Here is a 17,765-nt window from a genome sequence, read left to right as displayed (position 1 = left end):
TTACAACATATGTGTTTTCCTTAGTGATAAATAACAACAACAATAAAAAATCTAAGAAGCACACACCATTATCAATGCTGAGTGCACAAGGGTTCTCAAAACTCCGCTGGACTTTAGGGCATGAAGCCTGAGTCATCCATGTATCAGCAAATGCTGTTGCTGTTCCTTCAGTTATTCCACTTATAACCTTGAAGTCATCAGTTTCAAGATCATTGAAATTGCCACAGAGACCTGTTGAAAAGCAGTGAAAAGTTTGTATTGCTCATGCTAGACAAAAGACATTAAGCAACGTGTTCGTGTATTTCATTCACTTACCACATGTCTGGCCTTTGAAAATAGGATCCAGTCGCACAAACACTTGCATCATGGGTATAATTTGGATTTCAAGGAGGACACCAAAGTTTGTCTGCATGATGATGAAGAATGATGAAGGTCTGAACACATTGGCATTAGCTACAGATGAAGAACAGAATGATTACTTTCTGACCATTTTGCTATTCTCCTTGAATTTCTATCACAACTTTTGCAAATTCTGAGGTGAAATAAAGCCAATCTTTATGAAAATGAATCAGAAATATGCATCAAAATTTACAGTTCAGAATTTGATTGTAGCTACCAAGTTGTTAACTTTATTCACTGTCTCAACATTAAGCAGATGGAGATTACTCCTTCAGAGTAAGAAGGAAAAACTGTATGGCACTAAGCATTAAAAAGAATACTTTAGCTAAGCTTATACAGCATAAATTGGAGCCCTTACTCTGCTGGAAACGGAAAATAAGCAGATTGGGAGGTCAGAGATGCCACACAGAATCGCTACTTACTGAGACAGAAGAGCAAAAATCAAACTTCTGAGGAAGCATGAGCACAGGGGTAATAATTTAAAAAACAAAAACAACCCCAAAAAAAGATGTAGGAGCGGTAAGCGGATGTCTTCTGTGTTCAGTTTTTGGCAGTGAAAAGGAAATAAACCTTACACTGAACAAATCAGGAGAGTGTGAACTCTTGCCTATGCTTGTACTGTCTCCCATTTCTTCATGACATCGAAATTCCCACTTCTACCTCGAAAGTACTTGAGTCACTCAGGAAATATCCCAAAGAAAACTGAGAGATATGAACATGCAGGCTCTGCACAACTCACAGTCCTTTTATCTTTCGTTAAGAAAATAAGCAGTTGTGGAGTTGAAGTTTCATGCTTATTGCTCATGTTAGAGAAAGAAATACCTGATGAAATGGGCAGCTGGGTATAGATCGAGTTCACATATACACCACCATCAGGTTTGACCTCAATGAGCTGGTGAGGAAGAGGAACAAGAGAAAATTGTGTGAAGGATAACTATAGTCCAGAGAGTAGTAATAGTGATGACTACAGTGATATTAATTAAAAAGCGATTAAAAGGGTAGGTTTTTTGTGACTTCACCTCCTCCCTCATTCCGCTTTGTACATTTCCTGTAATAAAAGAATTATTTCTAAAGAGACTTTCTCAGCTTCTTAGGGAATTACAGCATCGTGGTCTCTTTAAATGTATCTTTGCGATGAATTACATCCTTTAACAGTTGTAGTTTCTGACTTACAAGCTTATGTTTTTTCCATTTAATTGGCAGAGAAAATAGTTTTTTTCTGCTTTGTGACTACAGTGTCTTTCTTAATGAACTTCCAGAAAGCCAAATTTCTGGCTGATCTGATTTTCATTAAAAAATTAATTTCTTTTCACTAGATTAGAAATAACATGTATTTATCACATATGCTGATCATTTGAGAGAAAAATTCAGTTCCCTGATGAATTAAGGCTTAGCTTCTTTGCTCCCATATTTTCAATAGTTATTTCCCATGCTTATTTTGCATTCTTACAGTTTGTCCTTTATTCATGTTGAGGGTCACTGTCTCTAAGCATGTCCCAGTTTTTGTTAGGCCACATTTGCGTAGTTCTACCAGGATGGCAAATGTTCCATCTGTACAGTGCTGAAAAAAAATGCCAACAGTTATTTCACAAAAGGCTTAGTTACAGAAGCTTTCCCTGTAGAATTTTCCCTCAACTCTGAAAAATATTCCTGTTTCTAAAGAGGGTACAGTTTCTCCTGAATCCCTGGCCTTCTTTGGCCTAAGATTCAGTTTTGCCTTTTGTAATGATTAGGAACAATGTGAAAATTTGCATTTTATTAATGATATACATATCTGGAGCTTTTATTCATGCATACTTATAACGTTTGATTCAGTTCTGCTCTCTTTTCTTTCTGTAGGTGGTATCAATGCCAGACGTAAATTTCAGATAAAACGTTTTTCAGGAGAATAATAAGATATAGCTGCCTTTTTTTTTTTCTTTTTTTTCCCTGAATTGTGCAGATGAAGAAAAAGGGAAGGAAAGAAAGAACAGAAATAGCCCCTAAAAGATTAAAAAAAAACCCTAAAACTTGTACATTGCCTTAGTTAAATATTTTGATTGTAATTAACTTTATTTTTTCTATTTCTTTTGACTTATTTTTAAATCTATTTAAAAAAGGTTCAAAACCTAAATGAAATATATCATTTGACTTGAAATGATTTTCTGTATTTGAACTTCCCAGAAATTAAATAAAAATGTAAGTCATATAAATTATTTATTTTTTTTCCTTCAGAACTAGGAGTGTAATTTTTCAGACTTGTACCATTTGGCCCAATACTATATGATACAGTAACATGGCAAAAATTCTACAACTCAGAAAGCTGGATTAATCACACTGAGGAATGCAGGTGAAGTAAATTCTTAAAAAAGGCAGTGTTTTTCAACAAATACTACATCAAGGAATTGGAAATTCCCCAGTAAACACCATATACTATTGCATGACAGTCTAATAGTTAACTGATGATTGCCATTTGAATGGCGGCATATGTTCTAGTAAACATCTGGCTAACTGAGAGGCAATTGGACCTCTTTATGTCAAAAGAGGTAAGTTTCAAAAGTCTTAACCGAGATGAACTTTTCTTTTTGTAAATGTGTAAGGCTTTATGACCTAGTAATATCTGCTTCCCACCTTAGAAAGGACATAAGTGCAGTTTCCATGGTGATCATAATATTTTTTATCATATGTGGAAATGTGTGAACCTCCCTCTACTGAACATGTTCCTGGGCATGATGTGTTTTCACAACGCCACTGGCCTCCATTACAGGTACTGGAAGAGAAAGAATCAAGTTAGCTAAAATGGGTTACAGTTATCCAGAGTATAAGGAATTATGGTGAAATTGGGTTCTGCTATTTCGCTGCTGTGTTTTCCTTCAGGTTGTAGATTGACACGCAGTAAATCTAGATTTAGGACTTTCTAAAATATTCTGAACACATGATGCAACAGTTTAAAAGGAATGACTCTGAAATGCATTCACTTTGCTTATATTTAGTTGTTTTCCTCCTTTGAACAGGGGAACTCTCCAGCAACAGGTATTGGATGATTTATTGCTTGGGTTTTGTAGCTAACATAAATCACAACAACAAATTAAAATCTCTCCTTGTTTGTTATTCAGGTATGTCAGAAACTAACAGAAATGTAACCCCATGTCTATTCTTAATGCAGAGCATCTCTGTTTTCTAAGGCGATGTGGTAGTATACAGGTACAGGATTAATAACTGTAAAATAGAGGCTGTAGTGTGTCATCCCTTCCTTTCACCGCGGAAAGTAAGTATCTGCAAATACATAAATGACGCAAATTTCATTCTTTCAGAGAAGTCCATATGTTTGAACAAAATAAACAAAGAGGAAGCATTTTAATTGACTGGTAAGAAATCTAAGCATGGTAAATCCTTGCTTTGATCACCTTGAGTTAGAATGCAAAGCTTGTTAAGGCTATTGCTAAATAAAACACAGAATGTTCTTTACTGATATTTTGGAATTGTAGCAGTCAGTTAAATGTGCATATCAATTACCAATGATGCAATTGCACATAATAAACCATTAAACTCAGTATGTGAGAGGAAATAGTAAGTTGGAAAATTTACAAAGTTTACCAGGAATGACATTGCCCTGAAAAGGAGGTTCCTGTGGCATATGCATTGCCATTGTAAACACAGGAGCACTGCTGACGGGGAATGCAGCCAGATTTATTGATGTCATCAAATACAGTCCCTAGATTAACAAAACAAAGACAAAAACTTGATCAGTTAAAGAGGTATTTCGTATACACCATTTCTATTTGCTACAAATCCTAAATATCATCTTAGATCTGCAGCTATCATGAATGGACATACCTATGCTGAGGCCAGTAAGACTATGCCAGTTTGTACAATGAAGGATTCAACCTTTATATTCTTAAACTCCATCTGCTTTGAAAAAGGGACTTACTGTAGTATAGTAAGTATCTTGTTGAGGTACTGGCCTTGAGCTGTTTACTGTTCTGCTTTCCTGCTTTCTTAATGTTGCATATGTATTGGCAATTAATTCAGGTTTCTTTTCTCAGTACTATCTGCGACATGACAAATCGTGGTCATTTACAGCTGTGAGTAAGGGGAACTTAAACCCCAAGGAACCTGCCCAAATCCTACAGGTAAGCTGCTGCTGTTCTTTGAGATCAGAATTGTGAGTACATGATAACTTGCCTGGTGGGCAGAAACAACCGTCCATGCAGTGTTCTTCACAAAACTGAGATGGTTCAGGATTGGTGCATGTGTCAGCACAGGGGGAGCCACACTCCTCATACTGCATGTTGTAAGGACACTTCTTGGCTAAAATTTTGAAGGAGGAGAGATTATGTCAGTCAAAAGTATTTCTGGTTCACTGTGTATGAAAATATATATATTCATTTAACAGCTAAATGTAAAAACCACACTAAACTGCAGGTCAACTGCCAGATCTCAAAATTTGCTAATTTAGTCACCTAGTTTCCTATTTTACAGTTGAGACGTGGTTTCCATGATTGCCTGGTGCCAAACTGGCTCAGTGACTGGATTTGTGTGGACAAGAAGGTAATGACCCCTCTAAGTCAGCAAGGCCTGTGTTTCTGCTGAAAGCAACCTTCACATGAACACCTGTATTGCTATTGAAATGTAAAACTCAAATTCCTCAAGCTTTAGCATATTTACATTTTCCAGATAGCATTGGAAGGGCAAATAGTACCTTGTGGGCTTTTGTTCTGAAGCAAATGCAAGTCTGATGACAGTATCAACAACTACACCCCATAATCTAGTATGTGTTTAATTCAGTGCAAATCTCTGTGAAGATTACACTGGTGCAGACTCCTCACTACCAAGGAAGAAGAGATAAATAAGTACTTAACACCTGTGCAGATCCAATCACTTAACAACAGAGAATAAAAAATGCTATAGCCACCATGAGTAAAGGAGAGAAACAGGAATACAAGCTAGCAAGCCTGCCTCTTTCTTGCTCCTTTCTCCTTTATTTGCTTCTTTTACCATCCCAGTTAATTAAATAATACTTTGACTCTAAACTAGAGTATCCATATAAGTCTTTGATAATATTTAATCCAGTTTACATTAGAAACCTTCGCTCTTTTGCTGAAGTCTTCATGCTGAAACTTGCACATCAGAATCCTCTGGAAAATGCAATTGTCTTGAATGGTCTGCAATTTCTCATTCATCCTCAGCATCATCTCAGCTTATTGTTTGTTAGTTACTGGGCATAAACTAAGGCTATCTCCTGTGATACTTACGACAAAGTTTTGAGGTTCTCCAGTTCAGAGGATGCCCACCAGCATGAGCACACTGCCGGGAGTATTCAGCAAAGGTGTCACAGATACATGAGGCGTTTTTAGACACTTCAGAGCGGCACAAGTCTTCTTGGCAGGCTGTAATGTACTCTTTAACATCAACTAGGTGATTACACTCTGCAAATGCAGAGCTGGTCAATGTTTCCTTGCATATGTCATCCTTAGGAAGAAAAAAATTAAAACCCAACAAACTAAACAAAAAATAAAAGAGCAATATATTTGTATTGTTACTTTTTATAACTATTCTTTAATAGAATCATGTAAGCTCCCTTAAGTTGCCGTCTCCCAAGGGCATTTCCTGTTGACCCAACTGAAGCTGCAGAAGGATATGGATAAGTTTGAAAGAAAAATGAAATAGTAAAAAAATCCTTACAAATATATCAGTGCAATTGTCTGGCAGGGTAGAAGTGGAGTCTTCACAGACTTCTGTTGGCCCATCCATTTTCTGCATATTCCCAAACTGCATTGCTGTAATCTTAATATCTGCACAAAAGAAGTTTAATAATGAAGGTTGGGGTTTTTTTTTTGTTCAATGCAACTGTGCTATATCTTTTTCTTCTCTCAAAAATTCTGCTCAAGACTGGCCAAGGCAGCTACTGCCCTTAAGTCTTTAAATTTGATCATCACCCCTTCCAAAGGAAGCACTACATCCCTGTTTCAATTTATCTTGGAAAGCACCCTGGAAAAAGTAAATATTAGAAAACAATTTTCAGCCTATTACATCTGGATGCAAACTGAGATTTTTACTAGAAAAATAACAAACTGTTTTCAGATTATGTTGAGCTCATGCAGGGAATAGAGAAAGAATCTAAACAGGGATTGAACAATGGAGATAGATGCTGAATAGAATGCTATCCAATGCTGGATAGAATGTTGAAGATAAGATCTTACAAAAATTATTCAACTTATCAGGAAAATGTAGATATAGCAATTTTAAGACAGAACTGAAACAATAAATGTACTGCCTAGACAATGCAATTGCATTTTTCTTTGAATATATTTCTATAGCTATTTCTGCTATTAGTTGAAATCTGACTCAGTTTTATAGCGTTAGCTGATAACGTAAATAAACCGTGGCATACGAGGAATATGCAATCAATCACTTCTTAGCACGTGTACTATATTTATGCTTTAAATATTAAATCACATTACCTGATCTCTGCACTACATATTTTTCAACAGAGATTGAATCATAACTTCTGGATAAATCATTTAACAGGATAGAAAAGATGAATGCTGATTATGTTAGAGTTAAAAGAATACAAAGAAAGCGAGTTGAAGACTCCAGAAACCAATTGTATTACTTAAAAAACTTACTGTTTGAATAGAACTCATTGTAAATTGGAATGCCATTGAAGTCCCCGCAAAGTCCACAGGTCTGATTAGCATATTTCTCATTCAATTCCAGCTAAAATAATAGACAGTAAATTGATAGATGTTAGTGTTAACATTCTAAAATATGTTCAAGACCACTGAAAGCACCTGCAACTGCTGCCTCTAAGTATTTTCATCAGAATTGTGTAACTTTATTTAGCAATCTAATTCAAACCTGGGTGATAGAATGAAGAGTTGGTTTGGATTTGATGTACAACACAGAGTTCAAGTTATTGATGCTATTGATGCAGACTTATGTTTTCACTGTATTATCTATATTGCTCTTAGCCTCTTTCTTTCTATTCCTTCTTCAGAAAGAAAATCAAATCCATAGTAAAAATGAAGTCCTAAGAGAGTGAAATTCTGCTAGAAAATTATACCTGAAGGGGTAAGTATGCCCTATAACAATGCCAATGTGTTAATGATACAATGAAAGTGATTTTTCACCCTGTTTTAAGCAGATGCCTGCTATCCACTGGATGTAAATTCCTGTAATTTTTTTTAGAACTACCTAGATGTAAACCTATCTTACACTAAGAAAGAATTGCTCAACAGTATGATAGCAGAAGGTAATAGTAACATCCTAAACAGATAGGGACTAGCCTAATCAAAAATAAGCTCAGGTCCCTGAAGGTGCAGACAGGTCCAGGAGCAGTTCTTACCAGGATACTGTCATCTTCATTCCACATTAACACAATACCCATTTTGCTGGCAACTTTGATATAAATGCTGCTTTTCTCTATCGTAATTCCAAATTCTCTGTATGGCAGTTGAACTCTGGGAAAAGGCAGAAAGAAAGCTAGGCATTTTCTGATCCAGATGTTTGATAACGAGAAATAAAAAAAAGAAAAGGCTTGTGGTATCCAGCATGTGTAGGAATTCTAAAATAATGCAGTTATGTGGAAAGAAAAGCATTTAAAACATAAGATGGAATAACATCATCAAATATGGATCTGAATTTGTATCCTACTTCTCAGATTTTTCATCCAAATTGTATTTCTAAGTTAATTTTTAAGGGAAGGATTCATTTACTGTGAAAGGAATTAATAGCAATTTATTCATGATGGTAAAATTGTCAGATTAATTGAAAAACATAATTTCTCCCCTCAAAATACACCAAAGTACTTTTCAAGTTTGAAAAAAAGTATGGGGTTACCAAACAAGTGTTATGAATGAACTCACCTGTTGCTGTTGATCGTTACAACATCCTTTGTTAGTTCAGCAGCTATACCTTCAAGTATCATGGTGATACGATTGATTGTTGGAGCATTTTCCACCACTGTGCGCCTAATCTGGATGTTGAAATCCTCATAGGGAGTGTTGCAATGGGATGCAAAAATGTAATTACAGAGCCCAGGGAAGGAGAATATGTCTCCATCGAAGGTCTTGAAGTGGAAGTTGCCCCATGTGCTGCACACACGACCATTGTGAGCAGGATTGGAAGCTGTGAATTAACACTAGCTGTAAATAAATGACTTAAAATTCTCGACCTTAATATGTGAAAATCAACTTTCTCTAGGTTTCATTTTATCATTAAATAGTTTCCATCTGCCTACCTCCATTTGTTATTTTCTGTCCATCTATCCATTATAAAACTGTATATTCACTCTTCACTCATATCTGTTACTCATATTTCCCTATAAATGGTTATAGTTATGTTCAGCTAGAGCTTTATTAGTCATCCACATTTCAGCTAACACTTCAATATTATGTTTCTTAATCACTGTATTTCTCCTCTAAAGAATCCATGACTTCCTTTACCAGTCCCTTTCCCTGTTTGTATTACATTGCTCTGTCTACATCCCCTAAAGCTGAAAACTTACTGAATACATTTAATTTTCTCTACTTACGTCTTATTAATGGATTTGTCAGCATTGGCCAGATGATGTTTACCATAGCAGAAGCTAGAAGAAAAGAAATAAACAAAAAAAAACCAACTAGTATAACAATACCAACATTTGCACCTAAAATTATCTAGAAAGGACTAGAAAATTAATATGCCAGCTCTAATGAAACAATGTTAAGCTTGTTTTCTGTTTCACAGGCCATGGATAGGTTAAAAGTCCGTACTAAAATTCAAAATCAGTATAGTTAAATCATAAGAAATTTCTTTCAACTGTGATGATCTGCATTTTCTACCTTTTTGACCCTTTTATGGAAGTCTGTTTTGTGTTAGCAGAAGTAGAAATTCACAGCTCTGCATATTGGAGTGCTTCAGACACACTGAAAAATTCGAAGGGTTAAGCGGTACTAGATTAGCCTATTGTTGGTACAAAAGCATAGTTGCCTTCTCATTAAACCTTTTCTTTCTAAGGAGGGAATAAACAATGTAATTATCCTCTTTGCTCTCTGTTTAATATTTTTCTGTTAAGGGGCTGAAACCCTCTAGAAATGGCCACAGATCTGTTAACAGGCTGATCGCAAATCATTACATTGTAGAAACCAATGCAGTTGGGTTGCCATCTTGATTTATGAACATCAACTGCTGACTTGACAGTTTGCCAAAGTGATCTAATTTCCTTGTTTATATGGAACCAAACACTGCATGTGTATTCCACTTTGGTATTATTTTATACATATTAATGCACATATGCATACAGCCTCTACAAACATGCATCTGTTTTTTTAGTTGACTATTATTACACAAATATAACTACTCTGTGTGATTAGCATTTGGTATCTGTTATCTAGTATACTATCAAATATACTATTATAGAGAAAGGGGCTTCTTAATACACATCTATCTTTATTTGACATTACTGGCAATATCTAGGGAGGTTTTTTAGGCATTTTCATTATTAAGCAGAGATGTGGCAAATAGATACAAACACAGTATAAATGAACATACTGTTTTGTGTCTGCTGAATAACCTCCATGTATTTGCTTCCTGTTTCCTGCTGGATTTCAGTGTCAGCTCCTGTGAATAAATTGTAAAAAGCATATTAAATACAATTTCCTGTATCTGAATTTTTAAATCAAAGCTTTTAGATGTGATCAAAGGACCCAGATGTATCTATATAAGACAAAGGGGAGAGTCCTCTATCACATCAGAAAGAAACAGCCCCCTCCAAAAGGTAAAACGTAACAGTAGAGACTTTCTATTACAAATACAGCTCTAAATTCAAATAACAATTCATTTATATCTCATTTCTTTGTTCTAATATCTGGATCACAGCCCTTAATTCACTGCTGCACTAAAGCTCATTAATAGGTGAAACAATTACAGGAAGAATTTACAAAATGTAAGAGTCATGGGCAGTAGCTAGGCAATAATAAGAAAGGGCACAGAACTGGTTAAAAGAAACAAGGGACCTGGGGCTTGATCTGCTAATGGCTGCAGGTGCTTATATGCCAGTTTCTTTTACTCCTAAGCATAGGGCCTTCAGGAGCAAATCTAGAGCCTCAGTCAGGGATCTAGATTTGCCTTTCAGCTGGATGTAAGAAAGCACCTCTGAATGATAATACAAGGGTCCATAGCCAGAGCAGTAACCCAGGAGAAGGAACCAAAAGAACCAGGTTTCTTCTTCTAGCCCTCTTCTCACTCTGAAATGGTTCCAACTCACATCTTCTCTGCAGAAAACCTTAAGCATCATACTGTAAGCCTATTTGACCAAGGGCTCTTACTACACCACCTGAAGCTGAGACACTGTGCTGAAAACAGTGGGACAGAGGTGTAAAATACAGGCCATGGTCATGTGACCACATGATTAGGACACTCAGATGCATCAAAACTTTCCTGGTATTGTGCCTTGCTTCAAGGATTATTTTTGTACCTCCAGTTAAATGGTTAGGAGATCAACTATGTGAACTGTCTTACAGATGAGGTCTCTCTATCCTGACTCCATACATTTTTAATTCCTTTCCATGCACGGCCCAGCAGTACCACACCAGCAGAAATACTGACAAAGACTTTTTGAGAGATGAAGAATTTTGACATGAAAACTTGATGCCTAGAAAAAGGCTAACCCTGAGCTTCCAGGTTAATGCTCTCAGCTCTTGTCTTTTATCAGGAAATATAAGTAAAAAATTTCCTGTAAAAGAAAAACAGGTACAACCTTATTTTGTGAAGGACTGAATCCTGTCAGCATGTAATAACTGTGCTTGGAACATGTTGAATAACATGTACCAGTAACCTGCCAAGTCTAAATCCTCAAAAGATTTAGGTGATGAAATTACTAATATCTGAATCCTCATCAGGATTATGTGAATGTGCAGCCTAGGTGTCTAGAGAATTTCTCTTTAAAAGAGTGACTGCCTCTGTAATTAAGTCCTAAGTTAAGCCCCCTTTTTCCTTATACAGTAGGTGGGAAGAGTTCACTGACTCAGAAATGGATCCATAACATCCATCTTACTGAACAGGGAGCCACGTTGGTGGAGTAAAGAGAAATGCTGAAGTCAGGGGTGTGCCGTAAACCTCAGTCACCTTAGGTGCTTACATTCGTTGCTGACCATTTCCTTCCCTTAAGAAACTCAGCCCAAATACCTCAATGAAAGCTTGACAGCTACCTTTGCCTTAAAAATAATTGGACCAGGGCACCTTTTTTTCCTGTAATTATTTTTCTGATACAGCTCCTGACTGTTCCCACCATGTAAGCAGATTGAGTACCTGATCCCAGAGCAGCATCACTTTAGCTAGAAGTTGCTGCAGTGTCTGCAGTTTCTTTCAGGCCTAAGCTTTTAATTATTTTCTCATTTAACTTTGTGAGTGACCTGTAGTGATGTATAAATAAGTAACTTAGGATAGATTTTAAACGCATTTTTAATTTCCTGTTAGTGTTTCAGTATCACAGATAATGTCATTAAGTAAATGCAGTCATATCATTATAATTCATCTGGTGAGAAAAATTGATACTGATCAGATGAGACAAATGCTGCTGTAAGTTTTAATAACAGACCAGAATTTGCTCTCACCCAACACATCTAAAGGAATCTCATCTGGCATAGAATCGTAGAATGTTTGTTTATTCTAGCATGAGAACCTTTCTAACAGAGCAGAATAGTATATAAATATATTTTGGTCTGTTAATTTTTCTCAAGGAAATAGCAGGGGCTTTTGTTTACCTAGCAAATACATCATTCCCAAGGAAATTCTAGCTGCATTGGTTTATTTAGCAATTGCACAATGCCACGTTGTTGACCATTATGAAAAGAAATGTCTCTCAGTTTAAGAATAGTCAAGATAATTTACTAATTGATAATTTGGGAACCTACCTAATTATTAAGAATATTTCTGGATGCATCTTACTAAGTCATATCCAGCTGCCAATCCACATACGCAATTGTCATTACAATCAATTTATGAAAGTTAGTATTTGACCCAAAATATAGTCAGGCACAGGATGTATGTGGGCATAGTGTGGGATTGGGCTAATATTTTTTAGTCACTCGAGGCATTTGAAAATATTTTCCACAAAGTTTGATTCAAATAAGGTGAAGTTTGCTGGACACTGTCTAACCATTGCTCTTTTTCCAAAGCAGTTTATCAGATTAGCATTGCACAGTACAAATAACTTTCTTGTTCAGTGAATGGCTGAAGATGCTTTTTACTGACACTGTGTAACTAAATGTCAGCTTGTACTCTAAGTGGCTGTTGTATTTTGTGCTTAAATCAACTTGTCAGTATTTTAGTGTTTATTTCATAATCTATAAAGTAGCCTAAAAGTATATTTGCACTTGTTACTGTTTTGAAAATGATATGCAAGATAAATTTACATAGGCAATCAGAAGATATAAAAATGTTTTCGACAGGGCAATAATTACTATACATGAAGGAGACTGACCTACCAAGCTTGTACTCATGCAAGTAATTTCAATATGAATGGTCCCACTGACTTAATAAGACTACTTATATTAAAACCACTGCCAAGACCAGCCCTGATAGATATAATAATTTACAGGAGGAAAAAAACCCATGAAAAATGATGGATTGCATATGCCAAATCTCCCAGTCCTGTTCACACCCAATATCAGTGTTTTATATTCTTTGCGTAGGGTATTATCAATGCAGAATTAGTTACTGAAAATGGCTGCCACATGAATATTCCTTTCTAGTCTCTTTTGCAACAGAAATTGCAAGAAATCTAGAGGAATCTGGTATCAGCTCCTGGTAGGTGACAAGTTGCTGAAAAAGATTGAGCAGTGGTCTGATCTAGCAATTGGAAATTGCAGTGGTTTAAATTGCAAAAAAACCCCAATAATCAACCCTAATACAAACTGCAGCAGGGATAAAGTACTTCTGTAAGGCATAACTGATACCGAAAACCTGACATTTTAAGACATGATTAATGGTTCTTTTTGGTTCTTGTCTTCAGAGCTACCTTCCAAGTGTAGTTATATGCAGTACTGCAAGGCAATCTTAAATTATTATTAAAATATTAAATTAAATCAGTTAATAGACAGACATTAATATTTAATGAAAATTGAAAAAAAAAACCCAACCCACAAAGACATCTTTTCAAAAGCAACCATCTGTTAAATGAAATAATGAGTACTGTTGTTTAAAATATATTACTGGATCTAAACAGAGTATATGTTTTCTTTTCCCAATAAAAGAGGGTAGCTTCTTACCTATCAGATGGATACAGCAAGCTGCTAACAGGAAAGCCCATTCTGATACCCATATCCCCCTGCCAGACCCCATCTTGAGCGGAGTCTGGCACAAGTATGTCAGGTCTAAAGTTGGTCAGGAGGAGCAGTTCACCTGTGCTCTGTCGCTCTTATATAGTAGGTGACTTTGGCTTCAGTCCCAGATTGATTCAGAGACTCTAGAAAGGTGGAGTTTTGGGGATTTTAGCAAATGAACAGGTAAATAGAGGATCCTCTTCCTTTCTCAGAAACTGGCCAATGGTATTTGCCTTTTGGGAGGAGTATATAGATACATGTACGTATATTTTGTTAAGATTCAGTCTAATAAAGAAACATATCATGCAAATAAAATACAACTCCTCCTCCACAAATAACAGGTCCTGGAACAAATTTAATAAGGTGTTGCTTTACAGTTATGTAGATGGCATGCAAGTAACTATTCTAAGTCATTCAAAACTGTAACTGGTGCCAGGCAGCTCCTTAGCAAAAACTCCTGCTACTTTCTGAAGTCCAAGGAGGTGTGGAGTATTTCATATGTAAGAACCATTAGGTTGCCTCTTGGGGCAGCTCATCGTCCTGTGGAAAGAACAGACTAATAACCTTGAAGGGTCCTGCAGTACCACATAGTCACACTGAGTGTATGCCATGGAAACACTTCTGTGTGGTGCTGACAAAGGCATTAGGCAGCTATCTGAGGAACATAAAGTTAGCTTCTCATAGACTGTATCCTGTATTTTATTAGGGATGGGGTTAAACCTTGAAATCTACTTTTAAATTCTCTGTATAATCTGATTTTGCCTTCTTGTAGAAAATACCAGAATCAATTTCAGACAGTCAGACAACCAGACACCAACTTTGTAGGAGAAAATAAATATTAGACTGACTATGGCCTGTGACTGATACATCATACACATTCAGTGTTGCTACTTCTTTTTTCTTTTTTAGCTTGGCATCGGAGATAGGTGGTATGAATTGCTCTGGTCAGATTTCTGTCTCTTTCCAAGGGCAGTGGACCTTTAATATGGTAAAAGATGAACAAAAATGTTCACAGTTCAACACTTGCTATACACATTTGTCCTCCATTTGTTTTCATCTTCAGCCAAGAATGAAGGTAGCTGATAGATCAGAATGTCTTCATCGTAAGAAATGGGAGTTGGTGCTCAGTGGGAGATTTCACAAGAGACACCTGACAGCTATATATAAAAAGTTATATACTAGGATTTTTAGGGATGCAGAAAGGACTTTGTTTGTATAAAACAGGACAGTATTAACTTCTGCATGCCTGGTAAGATTCAGTTCAGCAGTCTCTGCTCATGTTTGTCATTTCTGCTGAAACGAGGGAAGGAGACAAGGTGGGGAAGGTGTCCTAGTTGTAAAATATGATCACAGCTTGGATGCCTGATTACCTTGGGTTCTTATCAAAATCCTACCCTGCAATTGTAATTTTTTTTTTTTCCATAAAAAAATGGGACAATATAATACGATGTTCAATTCAGGTGTTACTGAACTGAATAGTGTATTTTTTTTTTTCCAATTTATTTCAGTTTCACTTTTGTTAGCACTATGTATATTAGACCCTCATTTAGTATTGTAAAATAAACAAAAAATTGTGTGTTTATGAAGCGTTATCTGGATTTGATTTCTGGACTGAAATCAGTGGTAGCTTACTATAGCAAAGTTAGGGTACTTAAGCCAACATACTGGCCTCCTACAGCCAGTATGAAACATATTCCCTGTCAAAATATCCAGGATGTTTAATGAAGTTACATCTTCATAATCAGTAGTAAGCTGTTTACACACCCTAGATCTGTATCTTCATGCTTCAGCAGACTAGGAGAAAAGAAAAGACTGCATTTCCTGCCCATAGAACGTTGTTTAATTCTGTGCCAGTACTCATAATGAATATAAATTCATCTGTACATAGTGAAGACAAATGATACCGTGTTTACATGACGAGTTAGCTGTATTAAATAAACATACGCTAGTCCCACTTAAGCACTTAAACAAGCCACCCAACAAACTAGGCTTTCAGCAACTAATGTGCATATACCTTCAGCAGTGGGCTACATGTGATGGCCAGAAGTAGCAGAGCTTGCTTCCCTTCTCTGTTACACCCACCTCTGTGTAAGAGGAGTATCAGAATACCAGGATCTTCTTGTGTTACTTTGAAATACTTGGAGAAAGTTTCTTGTTTCTGATTGGGTAAACTAGAGCAAGGGACTACTGATAAAGGGAGGAGTTTTCTGAGGGGACATTTAGTGCTTTTGATACTCATGGGGTGAAGGTGAGGAGGGTGTCTGTACCTTGGATGACTAGGTGTGTCACTGGGGTCAAGGCTGTTTTTTCCCTTGCCCTGTCTCTCTTACTGGAGTTGTTGCTACGCAGAGTGCTAATATCAAGCAGTTTTTTCTTCTTCTGAGACAGTTTTTAGTTTTCACTCATTATAACTCCTTGTGACTAAAACAATGAATGTCAAACTTGAACATGCTACTTCACTAGACGTTTACCAGTGCCCAGTATTATATAGCTGCTGTAAAGGTTGTCCTGGTTCAAAAGATATTGGTCAGGTATTTTTCTCAAAACTTTACATAGTCTGGAGTTATTGTTGCTGCTGCTTAGACTGAAATTTTTGATTTCCAGGGAGTAGTAACATTCAAATGATGTTCCAATGTTCAGCTTAGCCAACCATACATCCTCTCTTTCTACCACTAGGAGTGGGTGAAATCGGTAATAACAAAACATGTATAGAAGAAATTCCAGTCACTCTGTTAGCTGGCTTATGCGAAATTTAGAATATTATCAGGCTGTGAGATTTTACTGACAGCTGAGGGAACTATATCTGGAAATGAGAATATCACAAAACCCAGAAGGGTTTAAGTAAATATGTTCGTTGGTCACATGGGTGGTTGCTCCAAGTGGTTCTTGTAGGTTGAAATAAGGAAGTCGGAGGACTTCTGACTTTCCCAGATGGTGCAGAGAAAAGAGCCTATCTACGTAGGCAGGGAGGAGCAAGCTCTCCTATTCAGTTGTAAGAGGGAAAAGGAACTACAGAAGCAAGTTTTGAAGTATTGTAGTAACAGAAACTCAAGCAGTTGTCTTCATTGTTAATGTAAATCAGGAATCTATTAAAGGACCACAGTTTGGATATTGCCTAGAACTAGAACAAAGTCTTTTTGTTTTCAGGAGGGAATGTTTACAGAGCTGTTGAAAGCATTTTTGTTTCTTCCCTGCTTTTTTGTCTGTTTTTCTCGGTTGTAATGTGTGTAAATCCCAGAAGCTTATCTTGACATCTCAGCATCAAATAATCTGGAAATTAATTTAGAATAGATCTGTAGAGTTGATACAGACCAGCTTATTTTATAGGTGGGAGGTTATTGGAAATTAATCACAACAATCAAGGAATTGTCTGACAAATACTCTTCTGACTCTTACGCTGATTATGTACCAAAACCCTATACCAATGGATTGGTCACTAAAAGTGCTTCTTGTAACAGTAAATCCAATATATGTGTCATTTGACCCACAATTCTGACAATGGATATAATCTCTCCAATTAATGTAAAGTAGTGACAGTCTGCAATTAACGTAAACCAAGTTGGCATTACCTTAAGCAGAGATCCGGCACACCCTTTCAATTTATCTCTGGAGAGGTTTAGTTGCTGTCCTTGGCTTGTCCTGCTCATGCTTTTCTCACCTTTCTCCCATAGTCTCAACAGTTCTTCCATCAGTCTACAGGTGACTCACCAGGGGTTTGCTTACCAGCCCTACCCAGGGTTTCATGTTCACTCTCCACCATTTTTTTAATGTCCTGTTAACTTTCCCTAATATGTATGTGCACTGCCACTGTGTAAGAAAATGGTGGACATAGTCTGGCCATAGGTTCCTTTCACGAATTCTTGGGGTAGATGGTGCAGTCTGTTTTCTGTTTAGTATAACATGTCATACTACGTAAGAAATTTCAGAGAGGTTTCTCCATGGAAAACAAAACCACATGCAGCCTCACTGTGAAAAGCATGTGAAGAGAGAGAACGGTAGATGAGCTCTGTGTCGAATATGGTTGTTACTGCTTTTTAATTTGTTACACTAACTTTAGAACTGGTTATGCAAGGTACTCTG

General features: G+C 36.6%; 1 protein-coding gene across 1 annotated transcript in view; it reads right to left on the bottom strand.

Moving 5' to 3' along the window:
• LOC136017484 (mucin-5AC-like) overlaps positions 1–17,765 on the bottom strand; it is a 62,335-nt gene that overhangs the window by 31,291 nt on the left and 13,279 nt on the right. The window contains exons 2-15 of the mRNA XM_065685797.1: positions 9,913–9,981; positions 8,915–8,968; positions 8,247–8,508; positions 7,727–7,841; positions 7,008–7,098; positions 6,064–6,173; positions 5,634–5,850; positions 4,564–4,689; positions 3,976–4,093; positions 3,010–3,148; positions 1,850–1,960; positions 1,222–1,291; positions 316–453; positions 67–231 (exon numbers count right to left, since the gene is read on the bottom strand). Of these exons, the coding sequence (XP_065541869.1) occupies positions 67–231; positions 316–453; positions 1,222–1,291; positions 1,850–1,960; positions 3,010–3,148; positions 3,976–4,093; positions 4,564–4,689; positions 5,634–5,850; positions 6,064–6,173; positions 7,008–7,098; positions 7,727–7,841; positions 8,247–8,508; positions 8,915–8,968; positions 9,913–9,981 (1,785 nt within the window). The remainder of the gene's footprint in view (positions 1–66; positions 232–315; positions 454–1,221; positions 1,292–1,849; positions 1,961–3,009; positions 3,149–3,975; positions 4,094–4,563; positions 4,690–5,633; positions 5,851–6,063; positions 6,174–7,007; positions 7,099–7,726; positions 7,842–8,246; positions 8,509–8,914; positions 8,969–9,912; positions 9,982–17,765) is intronic.

This window comes from Lathamus discolor, chromosome 6, assembly GCF_037157495.1.
Source record: "Lathamus discolor isolate bLatDis1 chromosome 6, bLatDis1.hap1, whole genome shotgun sequence".
Lineage (NCBI taxonomy): Eukaryota > Metazoa > Chordata > Aves > Psittaciformes > Psittacidae > Lathamus > Lathamus discolor.
Note: the sequence above shows the minus strand (reverse complement) of the source record. Positions and strands in the feature narration are given on the sequence as shown.